The 25026-nt window shown below is 38.8% G+C and overlaps 1 protein-coding gene across 1 annotated transcript in view; it reads right to left on the reverse strand.

The window, feature by feature from the left end:
- coro7 (coronin 7) overlaps positions 1 to 25026 on the reverse strand; it is a 192673-nt gene that overhangs the window by 95680 nt on the left and 71967 nt on the right. Inside the window, exons 8-9 of the mRNA XM_065253134.2 lie at positions 12731 to 12814; positions 12573 to 12655 (exon numbers count right to left, since the gene is read on the reverse strand). Coding sequence (XP_065109206.1) covers positions 12573 to 12655; positions 12731 to 12814 — 167 coding nt within the window. The remainder of the gene's footprint in view (positions 1 to 12572; positions 12656 to 12730; positions 12815 to 25026) is intronic.

The following is a 25026-nucleotide window of genomic DNA, read 5'->3' on the forward strand; positions in this document are numbered from 1 at the left end:
AAAAGGAAAAACGAGTGGAAAGGGAGTGTTTTTCTCTTCACTTTCACTTTGTTATTCTTTTACTGCGGCACAAAAAGGGACTTTATTCCAGAGACGCCGTGAAAATACCTGAGGGATGGATACAAAGACGCCGGGGATTTATGGTAGATGTTAACTGCCAGCTGTCAAAAATGTCCACATCCATCATTAATAAAGGGAAGCGAAGTCTTTATGGGACTTCAGCGTGGCTGTTTAATTGGAATCCCATTGCATTTGAGTTTGACTCCGTCTGGAGGTCATCAGGTACAATGAGCGAGATGGAGAAATGCATTTTTGACGGCTTACACAACCTCTGGACAAAAGATCAAACTGCTATTTGGTACCACATTTGGGGGGGCCCATTTTTTCACCTTAGCCATAACCATAAACTTTTTTAGGACGTGTCTCCTAAAAACTTTCGGAGCTCTCTTCCCGTCACCCCCAATTAAAGTCTTCATTCCTTCAAACCAAAGGTCTGGAAGTCCGGACCTGTTTAAATCAAGACAAGTTCACCTCAACACCAAGGACGCCCGCCATGACCTCCATGACCAGATCTAACAAACGAACAAAATCTTCAACCCGGTTGGGCTCCATCTGCACAAAGTGGCTAAAGAAAGTATCAACGGAAAAAAAATGAAACTACTGTATAGTCGTCCAACGCACACAAAACGTAAACACAACGTTAGCTGTACTCAAAGCAGCTGCCAGTAATCCAGGTCTCCCGACTTCATCTGGGTTTGATTTGGTTCGCAGGAAGGGGGAAAAGCGAGGGGCACGTATTAGTCCAATCGGGCTGATTAAAGTGAATTCGGATCGGTTACAGCAGTCGCCCGAGCCCGCTATGACCGTAGCCCGAGAAAAATAAACAGACCCCACCCGAACCCCGAGGAACGTATTAAACAAACAAGATCTACTTATTCACAACCCCACTGTGGACTTGGCTTTCGTTCAGCTAATACCACATCCTCCACTCGGCACACATTGAAGAAGCAGCTTTAGGCTTAGGCAGAGATGCTTCGCTTGGGTAAACGCAGCCGGGTCTCTGCAGGCCTGTGTTAAATCAGAGCTCGGTGAGGAACACTTAAACATCTCAAATGAGTCCCAGTTGGAAGGAGATTCACAAGATTATACGTTAGTTCACCCCGGCGCATATATATCTGGATATTTGCCGCAACTGTAAACAATTAGTTGGGGAAACTCGAGCCCCCCGTCGAGTTTATGGTTTTGTTGTCCTGCGTCCGTATTAAATCAAAATATAATACTCTGGTTCCCCAAAGCAAGATATTTAAACCAAATTTAATTTTGATATAGACACACAAAACCGATATTGATTAACAATATCCAGGTCGGGTTTATTTTGTGCCCCTGGAATCGTGTACTAGTCACCGCTCGAAAACCTGGTTGCAATTGAGGCCAATTGTAAAGTTGGCTGATTACAGCCGGGCCCGAAGGTGCTATTAAAATCATTATAATTATGTTTATGAGGTGGAAACGTGGGCGTGGTCAGGGGGTGTAAAACGCTGCAAGCTCAAATGTGATAAAAATCATTTCAATGTGTTATAGTGGACAATAATAGCATCGGTTATTTCACAACGACCTGTCTCAGTAATGGAGGACATAAAGAAAAGATTTTGATAAAAATGCAAAATTTAATATATTTTAGAGCTGAGCTTAACTGCAATATTTATATGCACTTTTGAAATTTCCATGACCTTTAAATCCCCCAATTTTATTATTTTCCAAAACTTTTCCAAGTTTGTAAATTCCAAAAATGAGATTTATGAGATTCAAGTTTTTTATGACTATGGCTACACTGTAAAACCATGGTATTATAGGTTGATATATACCACATTGCAATACGTACCATATTTATGTCCCATAGTGTACATGCCATGAGCTCCACAGTCCCTCAAGAAATATGTGATTATGCGATCGCATGATTCAATGCATAATCAGCCAAAGTCCGCATACTTATGCGGGGGCCGCATTTGATCAAATACGCCACACTTTTGCCGCATAAATTGCAGATTTCCATGAGCAAAATATGCGGGGCTTGCATGATTTCATAATCCCCGCATTTCCATAGCAAAAAATCATGTGTCTTAGCAGAAAGTTGAAAAATTTTGCATCTACTTCACACAAGCCCAGCCATGTCCCCGGTTGCTATGGGAACGTTATGAAGTGACATAATTACGCAATGTGAAATTCACTGAAAAGCTGCAAACCCCAACCGCAGTTTTTGCAAGTTTCCGCCGTTTTTGCAGGTTTCCGCAGTTTTTGCAAGTTTCCGCCGTTTTTGCAGGTTTCCACAGTTTTTGCAAGTTTCCACAGTTTTTTGCAAGTTTCCACAGTTTTTTGCAAGTTTCCACAGATTTTTGCAAGTTTTCGCAGTTTTTGCAAGTTTTCGCAGTTTTTGCAAGTTTCCGCAGTTTTTGCAAGTTTCCGCAGTTTTTGCAAGTTTCAGCAGTTTTTGCAAGTTTCAGCAGTTTTTGCAAGTTTCAGCAGTTTTTGCAAGTTTTCGCAGTTTTTGCAAGTTTCCGCAGTTTTTGCAAGTTTCAGCAGTTTTTGCAAGTTTCAGCAGTTTTTGCAAGTTTCAGCAGTTTTTGCAAGTTTTCGCAGTTTTTGCAAGTTTCAGCAGTTTTTGCAAGTTTCCGCAGTTTTTGCAAGTTTCAGCAGTTTTTGCAAGTTTCAGCAGTTTTTGCAAGTTTTCGCAGTTTTTGCAAGTTTCCGCAGTTTTTGCAAGTTTCCACAGATTTTTGCAAGTTTTCGCAGTTTTTGCAAGTTTTCGCAAGTTTCCGCAGTTTTTGCAAGTTTCAGCAGTTTTTGCAAGTTTTCGCAGTTTTTGCAAGTTTCCACAGTTTTTTGCAAGTTTCCACAGTTTTTTGCAAGTTTCCGCAGATTTTTGCAAGTTTTCGCAGTTTTTGCAAGTTTCCGCAGTTTTTGCAAGTTTCCACAGTGTTTGCAAGTTTTCGAAGTTTTTTGCAAGTTTCCACAGTTTTTTGCAAGTTTCCACAGTTTTTTGCAAGTTTCCACAGTTTTTTGCAAGTTTCCGCAGTTTTTTGCAAGTTTCCGCAGTTTTTTGCAAGTTTCCGCAGTTTTTTGCAAGTTTCCGCAGTTTTTTGCAAGTTTCCACAGATTTTTGCAAGTTTTCGCAGTTTTTGCAAGTTTCCGCAGTTTTTGCAAGTTTCAGCAGTTTTTGCAAGTTTCAGCAGTTTTTGCAAGTTTCAGCAGTTTTTGCAAGTTTCAGCAGTTTTTGCAAGTTTCCGCAGTTTTTGCAAGTTTCAGCAGTTTTTGCAAGTTTCAGCAGTTTTTGCAAGTTTCCGCAGTTTTTGCAAGTTTCAGCAGTTTTTGCAAGTTTCAGCAGTTTTTGCAAGTTTCAGCAGTTTTTGCAAGTTTCCGCAGTTTTTGCAAGTTTCAGCAGTTTTTGCAAGTTTCAGCAGTTTTTGCAAGTTTCAGCAGTTTTTGCAAGTTTTCGCAGTTTTTGCAAGTTTCCGCAGTTTTTGCAAGTTTCAGCAGTTTTTGCAAGTTTCAGCAGTTTTTGCAAGTTTTCGCAGTTTTTGCAAGTTTCCGCAGTTTTTGCAAGTTTCCACAGATTTTTGCAAGTTTTCGCAGTTTTTGCAAGTTTTCACAGTTTTTTGCAAGTTTCCACAGTTTTTTGCAAGTTTCCGCAGATTTTTGCAAGTTTTCGCAGTTTTTGCAAGTTTCCGCAGTTTTTGCAAGTTTCCACAGTGTTTGCAAGTTTTCGAAGTTTTTTGCAAGTTTCCACAGTTTTTTGCAAGTTTCCACAGTTTTTTGCAAGTTTCCACAGTTTTTGCAAGTTTCAGCAGTTTTTGCAAGTTTCCACAGTTTTTTGCAAGTTTCCACAGTTTTTTGCAAGTTTCCACAGTTTTTTGCAAGTTTTCGCAGTTTTTGCAAGTTTCCGCAGTTTTTGCAAGTTTCAGCAGTTTTTGCAAGTTTTCGCAGTTTTTGCAAGTTTCCACAGTTTTTTGCAAGTTTCCACAGTTTTTTGCAAGTTTCCGCAGATTTTTGCAAGTTTTCGCAGTTTTTGCAAGTTTCCGCAGTTTTTGCAAGTTTCCACAGTGTTTGCAAGTTTTCGAAGTTTTTTGCAAGTTTCCACAGTTTTTTGCAAGTTTCCACAGTTTTTTGCAAGTTTCCACAGTTTTTTGCAAGTTTCCGCAGTTTTTTGCAAGTTTCCGCAGTTTTTTGCAAGTTTCCGCAGTTTTTTGCAAGTTTCCACAGATTTTTGCAAGTTTTCGCAGTTTTTGCAAGTTTCCGCAGTTTTTGCAAGTTTCAGCAGTTTTTGCAAGTTTCAGCAGTTTTTGCAAGTTTCAGCAGTTTTTGCAAGTTTCCGCAGTTTTTGCAAGTTTCAGCAGTTTTTGCAAGTTTCAGCAGTTTTTGCAAGTTTCCGCAGTTTTTGCAAGTTTCAGCAGTTTTTGCAAGTTTCAGCAGTTTTTGCAAGTTTCAGCAGTTTTTGCAAGTTTCCGCAGTTTTTGCAAGTTTCAGCAGTTTTTTGCAAGTTTCCACAGATTTTTGCAAGTTTTCGCAGTTTTTGCAAGTTTCCGCAGTTTTTTGCAAGTTTCCACAGATTTTTGCAAGTTTTCGCAGTTTTTGCAAGTTTCCGCAGTTTTTTGCAAGTTTCCACAGATTTTTGCAAGTTTTCGCAGTTTTTGCAAGTTTCCGCAGTTTTTGCAAGTTTCAGCAGTTTTTGCAAGTTTCAGCAGTTTTTGCAAGTTTCAGCAGTTTTTGCAAGTTTCCGCAGTTTTTGCAAGTTTCAGCAGTTTTTGCAAGTTTCCACAGATTTTTGCAAGTTTTCGCAGTTTTTGCAAGTTTCCGCAGTTTTTTGCAAGTTTCCACAGATTTTTGCAAGTTTTCGCAGTTTTTGCAAGTTTCCGCAGTTTTTTGCAAGTTTCCACAGATTTTTGCAAGTTTTCGCAGTTTTTGCAAGTTTCCGCAGTTTTTTGCAAGTTTCCACAGATTTTTGCAAGTTTTCGCAGTTTTTGCAAGTTTCCGCAGTTTTTGCAAGTTTCAGCAGTTTTTGCAAGTTTCAGCAGTTTTTGCAAGTTTCAGCAGTTTTTGCAAGTTTCCGCAGTTTTTGCAAGTTTCAGCAGTTTTTGCAAGTTTCAGCAGTTTTTGCAAGTTTCAGCAGTTTTTGCAAGTTTCAGCAGTTTTTGCAAGTTTCCGCAGTTTTTGCAAGTTTCAGCAGTTTTTGCAAGTTTCAGCAGTTTTTGCAAGTTTCAGCAGTTTTTGCAAGTTTTCGCAGTTTTTGCAAGTTTCCGCAGTTTTTGCAAGTTTCCGCAGTTTTTTGCAAGTTTCCGCAGATTTTTGCAAGTTTTCGCAGTTTTTGCAAGTTTCCGCAGTTTTTGCAAGTTTCCACAGTGTTTGCAAGTTTTCGAAGTTTTTTGCAAGTTTCCACAGTTTTTTGCAAGTTTCCACAGTTTTTTGCAAGTTTCCACAGTTTTTTGCAAGTTTCCGCAGTTTTTTGCAAGTTTCCGCAGTTTTTTGCAAGTTTCCGCAGTTTTTGCAAGTTTCAGCAGTTTTTTGCAAGTTTCCGCAGTTTTTGCAAGTTTCAGCAGTTTTCGCAAGTTTCAGCAATTTTCGCAAGTTTCAGCAGTTTTTGCAAGTTTCCGCAGTTTTTGCAAGTTTCCACAGTTTTTTGCAAGTTTCCGCAGTTTTTGCAAGTTTCAGCAGTTTTCGCAAGTTTCAGCAATTTTCGCAAGTTTCAGCAGTTTTTGCAAGTTTCAGCAGTTTTTGCAAGTTTCCGCAGTTTTTGCAAGTTTCAGCAGTTTTTGCAAGTTTCCACAGATTTTTGCAAGTTTCCGCAGTTTTTGCAAGTTTCAGCAGTTTTTTGCAAGTTTCCACAGATTTTTGCAAGTTTTCGCAGTTTTTGCAAGTTTCCGCAGTTTTTTGCAAGTTTCCACAGATTTTTGCAAGTTTTCGCAGTTTTTGCAAGTTTCCGCAGTTTTTTGCAAGTTTCCACAGATTTTTGCAAGTTTTCGCAGTTTTTGCAAGTTTCCGCAGTTTTTGCAAGTTTCAGCAGTTTTTGCAAGTTTCAGCAGTTTTTGCAAGTTTCAGCAGTTTTTGCAAGTTTCCGCAGTTTTTGCAAGTTTCAGCAGTTTTTGCAAGTTTCAGCAGTTTTTGCAAGTTTCAGCAGTTTTTGCAAGTTTTCGCAGTTTTTGCAAGTTTCCGCAGTTTTTGCAAGTTTCAGCAGTTTTTGCAAGTTTCAGCAGTTTTTGCAAGTTTTCGCAGTTTTTGCAAGTTTCCGCAGTTTTTGCAAGTTTCCACAGATTTTTGCAAGTTTTCGCAGTTTTTGCAAGTTTTCGCAAGTTTCCGCAGTTTTTGCAAGTTTCAGCAGTTTTTGCAAGTTTTCGCAGTTTTTGCAAGTTTCCACAGTTTTTTGCAAGTTTCCACAGTTTTTTGCAAGTTTCCGCAGATTTTTGCAAGTTTTCGCAGTTTTTGCAAGTTTCCGCAGTTTTTGCAAGTTTCCACAGTGTTTGCAAGTTTTCGAAGTTTTTTGCAAGTTTCCACAGTTTTTTGCAAGTTTCCACAGTTTTTTGCAAGTTTCCACAGTTTTTTGCAAGTTTCCGCAGTTTTTTGCAAGTTTCCGCAGTTTTTTGCAAGTTTCCGCAGTTTTTGCAAGTTTCAGCAGTTTTTTGCAAGTTTCCGCAGTTTTTGCAAGTTTCAGCAGTTTTCGCAAGTTTCAGCAATTTTCGCAAGTTTCAGCAGTTTTTGCAAGTTTCCGCAGTTTTTGCAAGTTTCCACAGTTTTTTGCAAGTTTCCACAGTTTTTTGCAAGTTTTCACAGTTTTTGCAAGTTTCCGCAGTTTTTGCCAGTTCACCAATTTTTGCAAATTTCCGCAGTTTTTGCAAGTTTCCGTAATTTTTGCAAGTTCACGCAATTTTTGCAAGTTCACGCAGTTTTTGCAAGTTTCCGCAGTTTTTGCAAATTCATGCAGTTTTTGCAACTTCACGCAGTGTTTCCAATTTTCTGTCATTTTTTTCAAGTTTTTGCAAGTTTCCACAGTTTTTGCAAGTTCACGCAGTTTTTGCAAGTTCACGTAGTTTTTGCAAGTTTCCGCAGTTTTTGCAAGTTCACACAATTTTTGCAAGTTCACGCAATTTCATTGCATAAAATTGCATAAATATCCCACATTTTTTATGAAAACGTGCCGCAAGATCAAGGATTTTTGCCCGCAACAAATTTTTTATGTGTAAAAAAACAATTTTTCTGGAAGGACTGTGTATACAGTAGCTCAGTGGTATAGCACTGCAAAATGTTGCCTGGTTCGAACCCACGGACCACATACACCGATAAAAAATTTATAGCTTGTGATCCATTGTAAGTCACTTCGTATAAAAGCATTTGCCACATGCATAACTGTAGATGAACTTAAAATAATACCACAACATTACTGGTACATGTAAAAAACAATGCATTACCATGGTAAACTCTCAAAAAAATATGGTTAAAAATGGTCACTAGCTGTCACTGGGGCGGTACCCTTTTCAAAAGTACATATTAGTACATATTGGTATATCTTTGCACCTAAATGGTACATATTAAGGCGTTTTTGAAAGGGTACTGCCCCAGTGACAGCTAGGGACCATTTTTACTTTTAGTTTGACTTGCATCCAGGATTTTCCTAAAGATTCATCCGCTTCTGATGTATGCCCAAACTTCACAATTATCCAATTTTTCCTTCAGCTCAACAGATCAACCACAAAATAAATTACAACGCAAAACAGGCATGAGCCATTAAATTGTTAATAAACAAAACAAACAACTGAGTAATTCCTGATATTAAATACAACAGGAGAGCATTTACACAAAGCCGTTTTCCTTAGTTAATGCTTATCTGAACTCATTGTTATATAAAAATCACCGTTCAATTACTTTATCTAAACGTAAACAGGAGACACACACAGGAAGCTGTTTATTAAAGTGAGTCATCACTCAGATGATACTTGCTTATCCATAAGACGTTTTTAACAATATACCGTCTCAATAAAACAAAATAGCCTTGAGATTACGTCTCAGTCATAATAGGGGGATAGACCAGCTGGTACTCAAGCAGTAATGCATTGAGATGGATTGAGTTTGTCGTGCCAGACGCCGTGATTAAGATCTGGATTGAGGAAGCATTATCTCTCTTGGCCTGTTACTGTTCATATTTTTAGATTCCAGACAATGGCTGATCTCCAAAAAGACCCATTTTTTCTTGCAAGCGAGGGGAAGTGATGATCACATTTTCCCCCCAATTTGATTCCTGATTCCTGTTTGTCCTGGCCAGCAACCAGTAAGGCAATTAAATGCAGAGAGAAGGAACTTCGATCCGGTAATCACAAAAAATAGAAACCACCAGGCTTCATTCTATTCACGGTAGTACAGGTGTTTGATACATACAGATCTACAGTAACATCAAAATTAGGGATGCACCAATAGAACATTTCTGTGCCAATACGGATATTCAGTTACCTAAAATGACATTTACAGATACCGATAGATACCAATCGTTTTACTCTTTAGTCCAGGGGCTCAAACTGCCCTTCTCTGCGGCACGAATCTACTATAAAAATAACATAATCCAGCCGGCAGAAAGATTTTTACTTTGTTTGATATTTGAATTTTAAGAGACCATTTTAAGGGACCCATGTGCTCCATCAATGGCTGCCCACTGCTTTTTGTCTTGACGAATTACAGTGGATGTGTCACTACTTACAGGGATGGGTAAATGCAGAAGTTTAGACATACATTGTTGAGGAAAATCTATAAAGGCTAAAATCTATAAAGTATACATATACATATTACTATCCAACACAGTAGTGATGCGCGGGTCGTCTTATAACCCGCGGGCAACCTGCAGGTCGGGTGGTGGCAGGTAACAAAAATCTCACTTCATTTGCGGAGCGGTTATAGTGTTTATAGTGGTATAATGGTACTTCTTCTGTGGCACAAAGGGAGTTTTTCTGCACGAGAGCGCCCCCTGGCTTTGGGATGTGCTGGGATTTCACCGTAATTCATTCAAATTAATTAATTGAGAAAAAGCGCATTTGCACGATTAATCGTCACAGCCCTAATTTGGGAATATACATTTTCATATTTTATTATTATGCTTCTTTGATAAAGATACAACACCTAGGCATACGTAGCAACGTAATTTGCGTAATGTCCCCAAACCTTTGGCCTCACATCACGAAAATGCTAAGCAGCACCCGCCACCAACCACAACAACAAAACACATGGAGAAATAAAAATGAAGATGTAGGATGAGGTGAGGGACAAATTAAGGTTGTTAAGGAACGGTTCTCAGAAACACTGCTTTGCAAATGTTGAAAATGTTAATCATTATCCTATCTTGTTATTAATATGACCATGCTAGTTTCTATGGTTCATAAGTTATGTTATTGCAAGTTTAGAGGGCGATGTAATCTAATGGCTGTTCCCAAGCACTTTTAGGCTGAAATAAAGCATGTTTTAACTTAGATTACAATGTCAATTATGTCAATTTAATGGTTGCGGGTGCAGACGTGTTGTAAAAATAGATACAGTGGTGATAATTTCATTTCAAGTGGGACCTGCGGGTTGGAAAGAAACCTTGACCCGTGCATCACTACAACACATGTATTTGTGTCTGTGGTTGGGGTTAATTATTTAAATATTTGTTTTACTACTGTCTATGTTAGCACAAACATGAGAAAGTCGTAGTAGTATTGGACAGCTTGACACCAGATGAGCTGCATTTCAACCCTAAAACACACAAAACTCTCCATATTGCAGAAAATACCTCAAGTCCTTCTGAGATGACCTTGTGCTCATTAGCATTAGTTAAGCTTGGGTTAACTCAATTCTGTCACGGCTCACCACACATCTTTCACTTCGGGCAAATACATAAAGTCAACGGCGACATAGTATGGCCTTGTAAAACACGTTATACTGTGATCATGTGAAATACTCAAGGCGTTCAAAATCAAATGCTTGCTACAATAGCACACAGTATTATGTTGATTCTTTATGAGGGGGATTTTGCCTCCACACAGAGGGGCAGTTATTCAGCGCTCACCACTGGAAAAAGTGGTGGGTTTAAACCAAACTTTAAAAATGCAAGAGGATGCATTAAACCAGGAAATAAAAAATAACTTTTGGTTTCCTATAAGCACCTCTCCAATCGCTCCCTGCACACCTTTACATCTGAACCCAAAACTCTAGACCGCAGCACACGCCGGCCAGCCGTCCAGAGAAGAATAAACACAACTGTGCTGCTATACCAGTGCCACAACAGAGCCGTGTAAACACAGCATTTCATTTCACAGGCCTTGGGTACCGCAGGGCTCCTACTGTAAACAGGGCTGTCAGTGGATCTCTTACTGCAGTAAGAGCTCAGCTGCCCGTCCGCCTGCCCGGACTGGACCTGTGCCATCAAAACCAAGCCAAAAGTTCTGCCACAGCTCAAAAAATAAACCTGAGGCCTGAGATGACACAGAAGCTACTTTACACCACACATGTGTGTGTTTTAAACGATACCCAGGATTCTTAAAGCAACACTATGTAGTTTCCATGTAAAAATGACTTACAGCTCCCCCATGTGGTTGAAAAGCGCAACAGTGCCTGGTATCAGACACTCTTCTGCAGGCAGGTGGAGGGGCGGGGCTGTGTGCTCTACCCTCCACCGCCACTTTCAGAGTGTGCTTGTAGCAGCTAGGAGGTTGCTCAGGTTGCAGCAATTTTAGAGACATTATTTAAAGGCAAAAATACTACATAGTGTTGCTTTAAAGCCAATCCAAACTACAAAAAAATATTTCTTTGGCCAAAAATGTGTTTTGAATATATCCTATTTTGAAAATATATTTAGTTTTAATCTTCATATTTTAAAGAGCACCAATGGTCCAATTCACGATTTTACATTTTCTAAAGGGTGTAAGTATGTATTAGTACATGTTAACGATATGCAAAAGGTATAAACCCCAAAGTAAACAATGACGCGAGTTATCGTCTCCAACGTAAATCTCTTTTCTTGGACTACAACAAACACTAACTTGGTGACGTAGACAAGACCGACATTATCATAATTCCTCCCGCTTTGACTCAAAGCTTGTATGTTAACTCCTATCAGCATTGCATTGTGAGCGAATCTTTCAAACATGGTAAGGGGCGTCACACTTCCTGCTGATGTCAGAGCTATTCAGGCCAATCACAAGGTACAGATCAGCTGGTCAATTAGGGACACAGAGCTTTTCAAATCGATGAGCTTTTCAAATCTGTGCGTTTCAAGAAGAGATTGAAATCTGGAGCTACAAAAATGTACAGTATGTGAAAAATAATGTTTTTTAACCATAAACCACGCGAACACACTGTATTATACCAAATACACAAAAAAAACATTGTTTTTAGCAATGAAATAGGTGCTCTTTAAAATATATTTCAAAATGTATTTCAGGGGTAACTAATACATTTCTAATTTTACAACCCATATGGAAAAAAAATATTTTACTGTCCAAAATATAAAAGTTTGTATAAAATGCATGACGTTTAAAATGTATAATTATGTATAAAATATAAAATTATAATACTAAATATTTTTAAATATTATAAAAAATATTATATATTTTTATATATTATATATAGTTTAATTTCAAGTTTGTAACATACAAAGTTTTTCTTCCAATGTGACGTGAATATAAATGCTTTAAAATATATTTATTTTGAAAATATATTTAAAAATATACAAAAAATATTTTGGTGAAAATACATTTTTGTAAATACATTTCAGTACATATATTTTTGGCCATTTTTTTATATTTTTTAATATATTTAAAATTATATTTTTAAATATATTTAAAATTATATTTTTAAATATATTTAAAATTATATTTTTAAATATATTTAAAATTATATTTTTAAATATATTTAAAATTATATTTGAAAATATATTTAAAATTATATTTGAAAATATATGTAAAATTATTTTTGAAAATATATTTAAAATTATATTTGAAAATATATTTAAAATAATTTTTGAAAATATATTTTTGCCATATGGGAAAATTGAAGGATAATTATCATTAAATATGTACAGTGGTCTAAAAATATATTTTGGACACATATTGGTTATATAAATATTAAATCAAAAGGTATTCATTTTAACAGCACGATTACACATTTCGAGCATGATATTTCACAAAAAAAGATTACTATGGTTTGGTAAACAGATATAATACTAAAAATAAAGAGACAAAAGAGATGCACTGATATATCGGTAAAAAATAGGTATCGGTTCACAAAAGCAGAATTTCACATAAACGCTATCAGCCGATAGTTTTAAAACAGCCAAGACATTTTTTTTTACAAAAGTTGTCACTGGTGTGGTATCTTTCAAAAAGTCCACCTTTGTACCTAAAAGGGTGCATACTGGTACCTAAAAATTTTACATATTAGGACCCTTTAAAAAGGTACCGTAGCACCTTTTATGAAATCTGTCATGAAAACAAACATCAAGCAGGAGACAAAACAATGTCTGTTAAATGTAAAGCACATAAAGTATGTTCAACATTTTGACTTACGCATTGGAGGTGGCCAAAGACACGGAGCTGAGAGATGAGTTTAACTTCCTGCTGTCCCACAGTCTCACTTCCTGCTGACGTACCTGCATATAAACACACACGTTACTCCTAGATCATTTTAACATAACTACATCATATATACAAGTGTAGAAAACTACCTGGTTAAAGCCAGTGGTGATCAAGTGGTCATCTTTGACCCAAAGGATGCGAGAGTCTTTGTTACCCTGAAGTCCTTGAACGCACTGCAGGAAAAAGACAAACAAAACAAACAAAAAAACAATGATTGATACATTATTTTATTCACAGAAGTCTCATGAAGTCAGTAGGGCTCAACAAGGAGCTTTGAAGAAATTACAAATGAAGAGTCGAGTTAATGGTGGATGTTGAAAGCAGAGGTGCAGTAGGATGACCTGAATGATTGACAAAAGTCTTCCTGTCCTTTAAAGATGCTGTGAGAGATACAGGACATCAGAGCAGACCTGTGATGACATCTATTGACTGACAAATAGCTTATTACCCGGACATCATCACAGGGCTTTGAAACAACGATGCCATAATTGCTAGCACGGATACAACGCTGTTTAAAAAATCTTTGACTCCATCTGATATGCGTATTTCATGAAGACATTTCTAAAGGAAATGAAGGTTTATCTGTGTACACATAATTTATTTGTATTTACATCTTTAGATTTTATTTTGAAATGTGCAATAAATGTACATTAAATTATTGTGAATATATATTTTATGCACCGAAGCTTTTTGATGGGGTTCGGCCGAATCTTAGATTTTTTCCACCGAACAAAACCCTAGGCCTGCGCTACGCTAGTCAACGCCACGCGGCCTTCGATTACACACATCGGGTGCTGACAAAATAAGCGTTTTTTTTTTTCCGGTGAGCCTTAGGGGCGGTTCATATTTCGTGGATGCACATGGAAAAAACTAGCGCATTGCACCGCATCACTTTCATTATGCATAGGCTTATGGTAATTGTCAAAATAGTTTTTCCCATTTGTCATCCTGGCATAATGTTGCCTATCCTTTTTTTTTTTTACAGTTAAAATCAAATAAAATGAAAAATACACTGCTGTGGACATTGTTTACTTCATTAATGTGTTTTACTGTGTTAATGGAATAAGGATGTGAGTAGGATTCGGTATTCGGATTCAGTCGATTCTTCGGATTCAGTCGAATCAGTGGATTCGGTATTCGGCCGAACCCAAAATATCTGGATTCGGGCATCCCTAATAAATACATCCACTTCCCAAAATTACCAATATCCAGATAAGTCTTCTGCAATTTTGCTGTATTTTAAAATACATAATTAATGAATAGAGCATTCTCTATGTAAAGCGTGCATATGTCTAAAGTTGGAGAAACAGCATGCTTGCAGTCACATACAGTAGCACATCAATGCTGACCAGGAACAAAGAGTAAAGAAAACAGATAACAAAGAAACTCCTGGAACTAAAATCCCATCCATTCTGATGTTGCATGCTTCATCTCAGTCACCGCACAGCTGCTCATTTATCACAAAACCGGCCTGTACCCACAACAAACATCTCATCTGAACAGAGCCGCTGTGGGCACAGGTGAACTGTAGTCAGTCTGTATTCAGAAACAAACTAGATGGGAAAGTCAATAAACCACTAAACCACAGTCTAAGTGGAGAGAGCGTACAACAATGCACTTCTGGCTGAATTGTGCTTTTACAAACAAAGATACAAGTTTTAGTTTTTGTGGTTAAAACAACATACTCGAATACTGTCAGTGGACTTAAGCTGGACTTATTTTACTGTCTACCATAGTGCTACGCATTAACTAAGCAGTCATTTTTTCTCAATTAAATACATTGAAACTAATTCAGCAACATAAAATTTTTGTAATAAAGTCAGACAAGGTAGTTGACTTATTTCTTTAAAAACATCAAATCATTGTCAGATGGGTTGATCAGAGAGTGATCTGATTGCAATTGGCGTTGAGAGATTTTGGGTGTGCAATTTTGACTTCTTATCTCCTTTTCTTTGTAGGATTCAAGCCACACACATTCACATAAATATTATTCCCTCCAGCTTTTCTCAAACCTGGCCTGAATTTCCAATGCTAAATCTTGCAAACACAGTTTGAAAAAACCTGAAGACAATAACAGATCTTCTGCTGTTACTCTATACAGAGACGGGCTACATGCCCAGATTTTAGTAGTCTCATTTTCACACCAAAACCAAAACAAACAAGAACATCACTTCCATCCAAAGTCCCTTTAGAAAAATTGCACCAAATAGGTGGCCATGTTTGCAATTTTATTTCAGCCATGCAAGAATCTGCTTGAATGGAAAAGGACAGATATCTCTAAAATCATGTGCTAGAATAACAATTAAACAACATGTTTATGACCAACAATAAAACCTGACATCAACTGTGCCATAACATTTGTTTCTTAAAGGGACCCTTCACTTTTTTTTTAAATATGCTCATTTTCCAGCTCCCCTAGAGTTAAATGATTAGATTTTTACCGTTTTGATCTCTGGGTCTGGTTGTACCACTATTAGCATAGCTTAGCATAATCCATTGAATCTGATTAGTGTTGCTGCGGGAAACGCACAAGTTGAAAAATATGAACTTTGGCAGATTAACGCACTGCGTTAATCAATCAGGACCTTGCTGTAGTAGTGACGTGATTACAGGAAGTGAGCAGAGTCTCAGCGGACTGTGAATATATATTTTATGCACCGAATCCAGGATTCGGATTCGGCCGAATACTGGGCTTTTTGACGGGGTTCGGGTTCGGCCGAATCTTAGATTTTTTTCGCTAGTCAACCATAAAATTTGTTCCCCATCTCAGCTCCCCTAGAGTTAAATGATTTGATTTTTACCGTTTTGGACTCTGTTCATCTGTTCTCCGGGTCTGGTTGTACCACTATTAGCATAGCTTAGCATAATCCATTGAATCTGATTAGACCATTAGCATCAAGTTAAAAATGACCAAATTGAGTTTTAATATTTTTCCTATTTAAAACTTGACGCTTCTGTAGTAACATCGTTTACTAATGCAGTGTTCACACCAGATGCGGTAGAGGCGGCAAGAGCGAGTGATTTACATGTTAAGTCAATGCAGAGACGTGATTAGGCATCCTGCGTCGCAAATGGCGCAAATTGAGCGTTGCTGCGGGAAACGCGCAAGTTGAAAAATATGAACTTCGGCAGATTTACGCACCGCGTTAATCAATCAGGACCTTGCTGTAGTAGTGACGTGATTACAGGAAGTGAGTGGAGTCTCAGCGGACTGTGAATATATATTTTATACACCGAATCCAGGATTCGGCCGAATACTGGGTTTTTTGACGGGGTTCGGGTTCGGCCAAATCTTAGATTTTTTTGCTAGTCAACCATAACATTTGTTTGTTAAAGGGACCCTTCACTTTTTTTAAATATGCTCTTTTTCCAGCTCCCCTAGAGTTAAATGATTTGATTTTTACCGTTTTGGACTAGCTTAGCATAATCCATTGAATCTGATTAGACCATTAGCATCAAGCTAAAAATGACCAAAGTGAGTTTTGATATTTTTCCTATTTAAAACTTGACGCTTCTGTAGTTACATCGTTTACTAATGTAGGGTTCACACCAGACGCGGTAGAGGCAGCAAGCACGAGTGATTTACATGTTAAGTCAATGCAAAGACGCAATTAGGCATTCTGCGGCATGAATGGCACAAAAATTGAGCGTTGCTGCGGGAAACGCGCTATTTGAAAAATCTGAACTTCGTCAGATTTCCGCGCCGCGTTAACCAATCAGGACCTGGCTATAGTAGTGACGTGATTACAGGAAGTGAGCGGAAGCCCCTCCCATGACGTGAATTTTCGCGTGAATGTCTCGAATTACTACAATTTTATCCGCAGCTTTCACGTGCGAATGAAGCGAGTAAACTCAAATGTTCAACCGTCCAACTAAACTCAAATGTTCAACTGTCCAACTAACGTGTTTTTTCCACCACTACCGCGCGTGGTGTGAACGCAGCATAAGGGGCTGGACACACCAAAGCTTTTACGCCTGCGGCCGGCGCATGTTTTCAATTGATTCCAATGGAAACCTGCCGTTTTTCAAATAAGCAAACAGCTAGTGTTTTTTTTCAGCGCTGTAAACCGGCGCTCGGGGTTTTCGTGCTCAGTGATGAGCGCCAAGAGTTCAAAAATATTCAACTTTGAGGGAGAAGCTCCACTCGTCAATGTCAGTTCTCACACAGCCGTCCAATTACAGTGGAGGAGGGGCGGGACATTACCACAACAACAAACCAGCTCACAGATGAAGTATCACAGCTACCAAAGCGCTCATCTGAAAAACAGCCGGGTTTAAAAGTTTTGGTGTGTCCAGCCCCTAAGACTGACAGGAAATATTGCAATAATATTACACAGTGCCCGAAAATAATCCCCTGCTATTGAAAGTTACCAAGGGGACTATTTTTAGGTGCTACGTAATATCATTGTGTCTCCTGCAGCCATGTTACGGCAGCAAAGTCCTTGATTATTACGCCAGTTTGAGAGTTCCTAGCCATATCTGCCTAGAAAATCACAACTTTTAATTTTCTGTTGGTCTTAGTATACAATGTAACTACAGAAGAGTCAAGTTTTAAATAGAAAAAATATTGAAACCCTTTCATTATTTTTAGCGCGATGCTAATGGTCTAATCAGATTCAATGGATTTTGCTAAGCTATGCTAAAAGTGCTAGCCCCAGACCCCGAGACCACCTGAATGGATTCTAAAACGGTAAGAATCACATATTTTCAAAAAAGTGAAGTGTCCCTTTAAACTCAAATTGCGCTAAAAACACTTTTTTGGGGTTGTCACATGTGTATAGGTCGGCAAACATCTAACGCGACTCTTTATAGAGCCACTCCCCAAGAAAATCATCAGTTGTTAGGCAGGACCTCCATTGTCACAGCGGCCATATTGAGCATTGCATTGTCCCCTATTCGTAGTAATAGCAGTGCTCAATCTTGTTACATTCAATATCTTTTCTTGCATCAGTATGCAATGGATGCAACAGAAGAGATGAATGCAAACCACCCGCTAAAGTTTATTTCTATGGACACAAGCAACATTGAACAATACAACATCGATAATGGTTCACTTGCACACAACGAAATTCCCAAAACAGTTTCTGCACAAACCAGCAGTTAAACTCCCAAACAGTATAAAAACACCCAAAGTTTTTCCACCTCTATATGAATGTGGTCTGGAGTTTACAGTCGGCCAGCGATGAGGCATCTATCAAATCTACACACGCCCAGAGCATAAAACCACTCTCTGTAAGGACATCTCTGAATATATATCCCTCATGGGACATGTAGATCTGGGGTCATATCACGCCCTATCGGACCTCATCTAGGAGGTATGGATGTCTTTGGTTCTCATCCAGGAAGAAATACGTTCGCTGGAAGAGGACCAAATGTTTCAACCCTACGATAAAAAAAGTTTGCACATCTTTGTAAAATGAAAGAGTCAAGCATTGGTAACAATGGGACACTTTGCAGGTTATGTATTGGGCACGGCCAACACCTGCCTGGAATAATAGCATCAAATCAAAGGGAAAGAAAGCGAGAAGAGCATTTAATGAAAACAACAGATGAGTCAGGCAAGCCTTTTCACTCTGCAGATGGTTCTCCGAAAGTAGTCTGAGAACATACACATCAATCAGATCCTCTCTGAACTTCCAACCTTTGTCTCTCAGCTTCCCCTTATTTTCCTTTGTCCTTTTGCCTTGGCCAGGCCTCTGTATGACCCGCCCGTGAGAAGCAGCACACATCGCTCACAATACAAACGCTGGCAAAGACCCGTTCCGAATAAACTGCTGGCACCGAGCGCTCAGGAAAGGAATAAATTCCGATCCGTCGCTGGAGGATTGTATATGGGCCTGACTCACGCTCCATGACATCAAATCCATCATCCATCGAACTTCTGGATCTCATTCCTGCTTCTTCTCCACCTCCCCTTGCCAAACGAAACGACTCGGTGCAAAAAACCACAAAGGCGAATGAGACCATGATTGGAAACACAAACACAAGAGGAATGATAATGCCGTGTAAATAAAGTGTGAAGATGTTTAGCTTAAAGCGATTCGTTTAGCTAGCGATCGAGTTGAGTTATTAATGACGATGCAAAAAACACAAAAAACGCACGAGCCGCTTGACTTTTTGACTTTTGCACTGTTAATGCAATGCTTTAGCAATTTAGCTACACTTACATAAACAGACCGACACTTACATAAAGTATTAGTGCTGTGTAATGATCTCGCAAAACGTTACATATTCACAATACATGCATTGCAATTCAATGTTGCGATACTGTAACACACGGTGATATAACAGAATACAATTTTAGGAAAGCGGTCACTAAGAACACACCACCATGCAAACCTTAGCAAAAAAAAATGTGGGGCGCGCCCCTATGTAAGTATCTAGTGGTCAGGATATAACCTCCAAATAAAACAACTGGCGTTAATTTTGTATGATTTTTATTTTTTAAATATCAATATTGCTTATTTTTGTTTGAGAATAGATACAGTATTGTCTAGCGAATATCACAATACTCACATGTAACGGTATTTTCTATATAGTATGACAACCATGGTGCAAGTTGAAAAATCGACTCCTGACTGTTGAATTACGTAAAATAATACACATGTAAGGTCTAGCAACCAATCACACTCCATCATTAACACCTTGGGGTCTGCATAAATATTCAATGATGCAATCGTTCATTCATAATCAAAAATATAACATTGGTGATATCACAAACATATTTCCACTTTGCGTGGCATTAGAAACAACATAAATCTAATGCAAGTGTAACTGTGCGCATGGAGAGATGTTTAGCAGATGAAGGTTTTCGGTGATGATGTCACTGGGAGTATTTCTGCAGCTGTGGTTATGAAGGAAGGAGGTCTGATCCCAGATCTGTTTATCATACCGTTTGGCTCTCATTACCAAATAAACACTTGCTGATGTGAAGGGTGTGAGGCCTGCGCTCGCTGCCACTCACGCGCCTGCAGATGAAGCAGCACATCTGGAGCGCGCATGTGTGTGAGCATCATACAAACCGATAAATCAGTCAAGATAAAATCTGGTAATTTATTTGTAATGAAGTGGCTTAGTTTTCTTTTCAAAGCAAACTATTGTTCGAGTGGCGATGTAGATAAATGAAGCTACAGAGAAATCGAGTGACAGATGTGAACACGTTGCAAGCATTCAGTCTCATACCGAATGTCGCTTTATTGTGGTTGAATAAACTCAAGGGGGTGATCGGGTTTCCTTCGAACGCCTGCGCCGGGCCACTTTGATGCTTTGAATCACTGATAGTGTAAACAGACCCCTGACACGCCGTGACCTTCATCTCCTGAAGTTCATCTCCAACATCCACAACACCTAGGCCTCTGTCTGTCCTAGCAGACTTTGAGAAACACACACACAAGAAATTAGCCGAATCAGCACAGTGTGTTTTCTTTAGCCGAGGAACAAAGTGCAGCACACAGCGTCAAGCTTATAGGAATCATACGCTAGGTGAGCGCGATCAGCCATAGAGTCAAAGAAACCTTCGGAATAAACACCCAGGAGAACCTGAGATGATAAAAATAACACCAAAACGTCAGGAGGAGCCCAAACCTCAAAGTCAGCTTCTGTCGGAAAGCAGATTTATGTGAAGGTTCGCTCCCAATCAAAACAAAGGCGTGCCGAACCTGAAGCCTCGGTCGACGTCTTTTGTGCCCAGACGGAGAACGCAGCTGTGTCACATATCCACCCACCGGGAGACTATCAGGTGTCTACAAGCACATATGGGAATAATCTTTATTCGTTTTTTGCACTTCATATGCTTATGGCAGAGATCAGGCCTCAAAAATTTAGTGCAACTTCATATTTTCCCCTCTGTGTAACCATCTCCTCCTTTTATTGCTTTTCCACTCGCATCTGTCATCGATGCTACCGTGGCTCTCGGTCAAAGATTCAGAGCTGAGCTTTTAAACGTCCTCCATCTTCAGGTCTTCATCTACTCTGCAGATCATCTACAGTAACAATTTTCAGATCCCTGGTTAGGATTCATGAGAAAACGACCATTGAAGTTTACTCAACTATTGAAGTTGACTTAGCTGCAACGGTTGCGGATCATTAAATTTAAATGGATAGTTAATCCCAGAATAAAAATTTCATCGTACCACACCCATAAGATCTTTGTTCATCTTCGTTAAGATATTTTTGATTTTTATTATTTTAGAGAGCAATCCAACTACCACATTCAAGGCAGTAAAAATATTGTTAAATTGTCCATGTGAATGCAGTGGTTTAATCTTGGTTTCATGAAGCGACAAGATTGCTTTTTGTGTGCAAAAAAAACGACTTTGTTTCAAAAAATTTTCTTTCTAAGACGCCTATTTGAACTTTAACCTCCCGCATCAGCACTACACATGCGTGTATGCGAGATTCTGTGTCGAGCACCATGTACACATATAGGGTAGACATAATTAATACCTAGATGGGTTGTTTTGGGGCCAGATTAACTAACAGCTTGCGCCAGCGTGAACCATCGACTGTCGAGATTTACTAAAGACGCACAGCGAATAATTAGCGCTAAAGGTGTAGTCTAGTTATTTTTGTGACTGACCTAATTGCATATAAATTTCTAGGACTTTCCATTTGACGAAACATTTATGGGAGAAGAGTATTTAAATGATTCACGCAATGCGATTTACTAATGTTTGCGTGTGTGATATTACTGGTATTTGCCCCATTACTTAACTCTTTCACCGCCAGCATTTAAAAAAAAAGTTGCCAGCCAGCGCTAGCGTTTTTCATGATTTTCACCAAAGTTTAATGCCTTCCAGAAAATGTTCTTTTTTAAATATATAAACATAAAATATACCAAATGAAAGAACAGACCATCTGCTTTCAAACAAAAAAAACCCGTTTCATCCTACCTTCAGTGGTTCTTTTGTAATCAGCTTTTGAATCTGGGTAGGTTTCTTCAAAAACACCACATTTTGAGCAAAAAGCAGAGATAATTCCATTTTTGTGACGGACTTTTCATAGAGATCCCATTCAGAGCGATCTTTAAAACAGACCCAGACATGCAGCCGCTTGCCATAGGGCAATACTTCCGGGTTTAAAAAGTTGCAGAAGGTTGCAGAAAGTTGCAGAAAGCTATTATCCTGGTGGATAATAGCGGTATTGCGGACAGACGGAAAATCTCGTCATTGACAGGGAAGCGTTTTCTCTTGATTGACGAGATATCTTGTAAATGGCTGCGAAAGAGTTTATGGTGAAAAGCATGTCTTAAATCATTTTGCGCTTGAATTGGCATTGCATTGCATGCTTTTTCTCGCATGAGAGGCTTTGTGGGCTTTACTTTGCGTGAAAGAGATTGTAATGCGCGCTGATTTCTTCTTGCATGCACATTCACTCAATGCTCGCGTCTTGGACTCTTGCTTGAACCTGAATGTGCGTGGCACGGACTCCTCCTAGCACCAGAACTTGTAATATGCAGGGCTCTGACATTTCCTTTTTAGGCACGCAGAGGGCTAAAGCCAGCAAGTTTGTTCTTCCCACTCTCTGGCACGTAGGAAATTTAAGACTTAATGACGTGCTTGGATTATTGGCACCAGTTTTAAGAAGGTTGCGGTCATGACAGTGTTGCACTTGCTTCAATTTGTCCACCAATCAAGTGACTTGTCATATTTAAAGTAGTGGGGCAGTAGTTTAATAAATGAGTAAACTACTGCCCGGCCCCCGATACTATCATGAATCGCCGATCTCACAGGCTCACGATAGGACGATCTCAAAATGGGGCATATCGCCCCACACTACCGCATCAGCTCTGCTTATTTGCGACCCTGAACTTATTTGCGCTGCTCTTAGATGATTGCATTGGTCATTATGAAAATCAGCTGTTGCACATGTGTTATTTAATTTGCTTTTTAGTAAATAACCCACATATATCACCACTCCCATTGGCGCTATTTTGGAAATGCGCTCTTGCGCTAATTTGCCACTTTTAGTAAATTTGGCCCTTAGTCTGTGGCGCACAACTGCACCTCCGCCAATCACTTGAATGTGTTTATAAAGCACTCCTCATGCACAAAAATGTGGTGGTGCCTGTCAATTCATGCATATGGGTCATTGTCAGCACCACGCGCATGCATTGTGATAGCTCCCATGAATACGCATTGAACACTGGCATGGAAGAGAATAAAATGTGGAATAAAGTCATTCTTTTGTTTGTTTTTCACACAGAAAGTATTCTCACTACTTCATGAAAAAAAGATTAAACCACTGTAGTCACATGGACTATTTTAAAGGCGGGGTGCATGATCTCTGAAAGCCAATAATGACATTTGAAATAACCTAGACAAACATGACCCTATCCCAATAGAATCTGGACGTTCTTTAAAAAGACCCGCCTCACACATACACAACCCAGGCAACAATTTCAGTTAGTAGACACGCCTCTTACTGCTGATTGGCTACAAGTGTGTTGTGGTAGTTGGCCCGACTCCCCTTTCCAAAGTGTTTTTCAAAAATCATTCACCCCGCCTTTAAGGATGTTCTTTTTGGGCCAATTTCTTTTTTTGCGGGTGGGTGCTCGGCACAACGTCACACAACGCTTAGGTTGCTTAGCAACGGCAGACGCTACGGGAGCACCCAAGCGCTTTGAGAAAAGCAGAGCAGTCGCGTTTCGCATTAAAGATATTATAACTTGCAAGATCCACCAATCAGAGAGGCTCAGAATTTCTAAAGCGTTTTTGATCAAAATTAATTTAGCATATCTGTTGATTTTCTGGCGACTTTGGCTTTCATCAAAAATATCTAAATTTGTGTCTTGAAGATTAACAAAGGTCTTATGGGGGTGTAACAACATATAAATGACTAAATGTTCATTCTGGGCTGAACTATCCCTTTAAGCCAATAACCCTCTTCTTATCGAGAACGATTTTTTGAATGTTATACAGTTATACAAATTGTGCTATATTTTTTCTATGAGATTAAGACGTTTTCGCTGTTGCATTATACCCTACTGTAAATTACAGGAAAAAATGCATTTTTATATTACGGAAAATTTCTGTAATTTATTCTGTCGGTTATTTTACGGTATTTTTCCAGCACCCCAGCTGCTGAAATGGAACCTTTTTTACATCATTTTTTTATTAGATCTGACACACTGATGGTTTGTTAATGAACTAGAAAATAAAATGGAAATAACATTTTTGTCTGCAAACTCTCTTTGCTTCTGATTTCCTGATGCTTTCCCTGTATAACTTGGTTTTATGGGTCAGTTAATTGTTGTTCTGACTGTAATATGAGTCTTTTCATTGAGAGTTCACTAGCAGTAATAAACCTGATCAAGATTATGATTACAGAGTTTCCTGACGTACAGATCCGGAATCTGATCTGGACTCATTTGGATGAAGGATTTTGTTTCTGGTCTGCACTGGTCACCGCAGTTCCCATCCCTTTCAACCTGTGCTGTACTCTGTCATAAACCTGCTCCTAAATCATCTCTCTTTTGTTCACTTTCATTCTTCTAATCATCATTTCTAAATGTTTTCCCAGTGGATTTTCCATTGCCCTTCTCCATATGCTTTAATTAGGATGAACCAGCTTCTAAGCTTCATTTTCAGTAATGCTGATCTCTGCCTGTGTAAACGTTTGGTGAAATGAAACAGTGCCAAGAGAACAAAGCAAAAAAAGAAAAGAGTTGGAAACAACAAAACGCAAAGCAGCCATTTAATTCTTTCATTTCCTTTAAGGCCTGCTGCTTTTCTTTTCACCCTGATTAAAACCATCTTGCTGCCGTCGATCGAGTCTCCAAACAGCTGTCGGTTCTCCTCCCAAGCACGGCTCTGAATCTGAACTAAATCGTCAGAAAGATGACAGGGGTGAATTCAGAAACCAAAACAGACCGTGTGCAAACTTTCCTGGAACAAAAAAGAGACGACAGCTAAAAGCTGTAAAACAATCGACTTATAAATCATTATGCATGCGGGCTGTGTAAAGAATCATAAAAACTGATTTGTTTCTAATATTTCGGCTTACTTTATGGCTCATTGAATTGTGGTTAATATCTGTAATATCTAAAAGGACAAATATGGCATCTTTAATATGATTCTCCCATTACATGAATTCTGTATCTTGTAATTTGGATTAAGAGAATAAACGTATGGTAGATGGAAAACGAAGATGAGACGCCGAAAAACTACAGGAGAGACTTTGGGATAATCATTATCCCAGTCAAACCAGCAGCCGATCCCTACCAGACAGCCAGACGCACAGAAAGGCCAGACAAATGAATTGACATGTTCAAATTGGTCTTCTGGAGATGAAAACACACATTATGAAAATACATTATACGGGTGATTTATGTCGGTCTGCAGTTACAGAAACCAGACAATTATATTTTCATACACACTCACTGTAA

This window comes from Paramisgurnus dabryanus, chromosome 3, assembly GCF_030506205.2.
Source record: "Paramisgurnus dabryanus chromosome 3, PD_genome_1.1, whole genome shotgun sequence".
NCBI classification, from domain to species: domain Eukaryota; kingdom Metazoa; phylum Chordata; class Actinopteri; order Cypriniformes; family Cobitidae; genus Paramisgurnus; species Paramisgurnus dabryanus.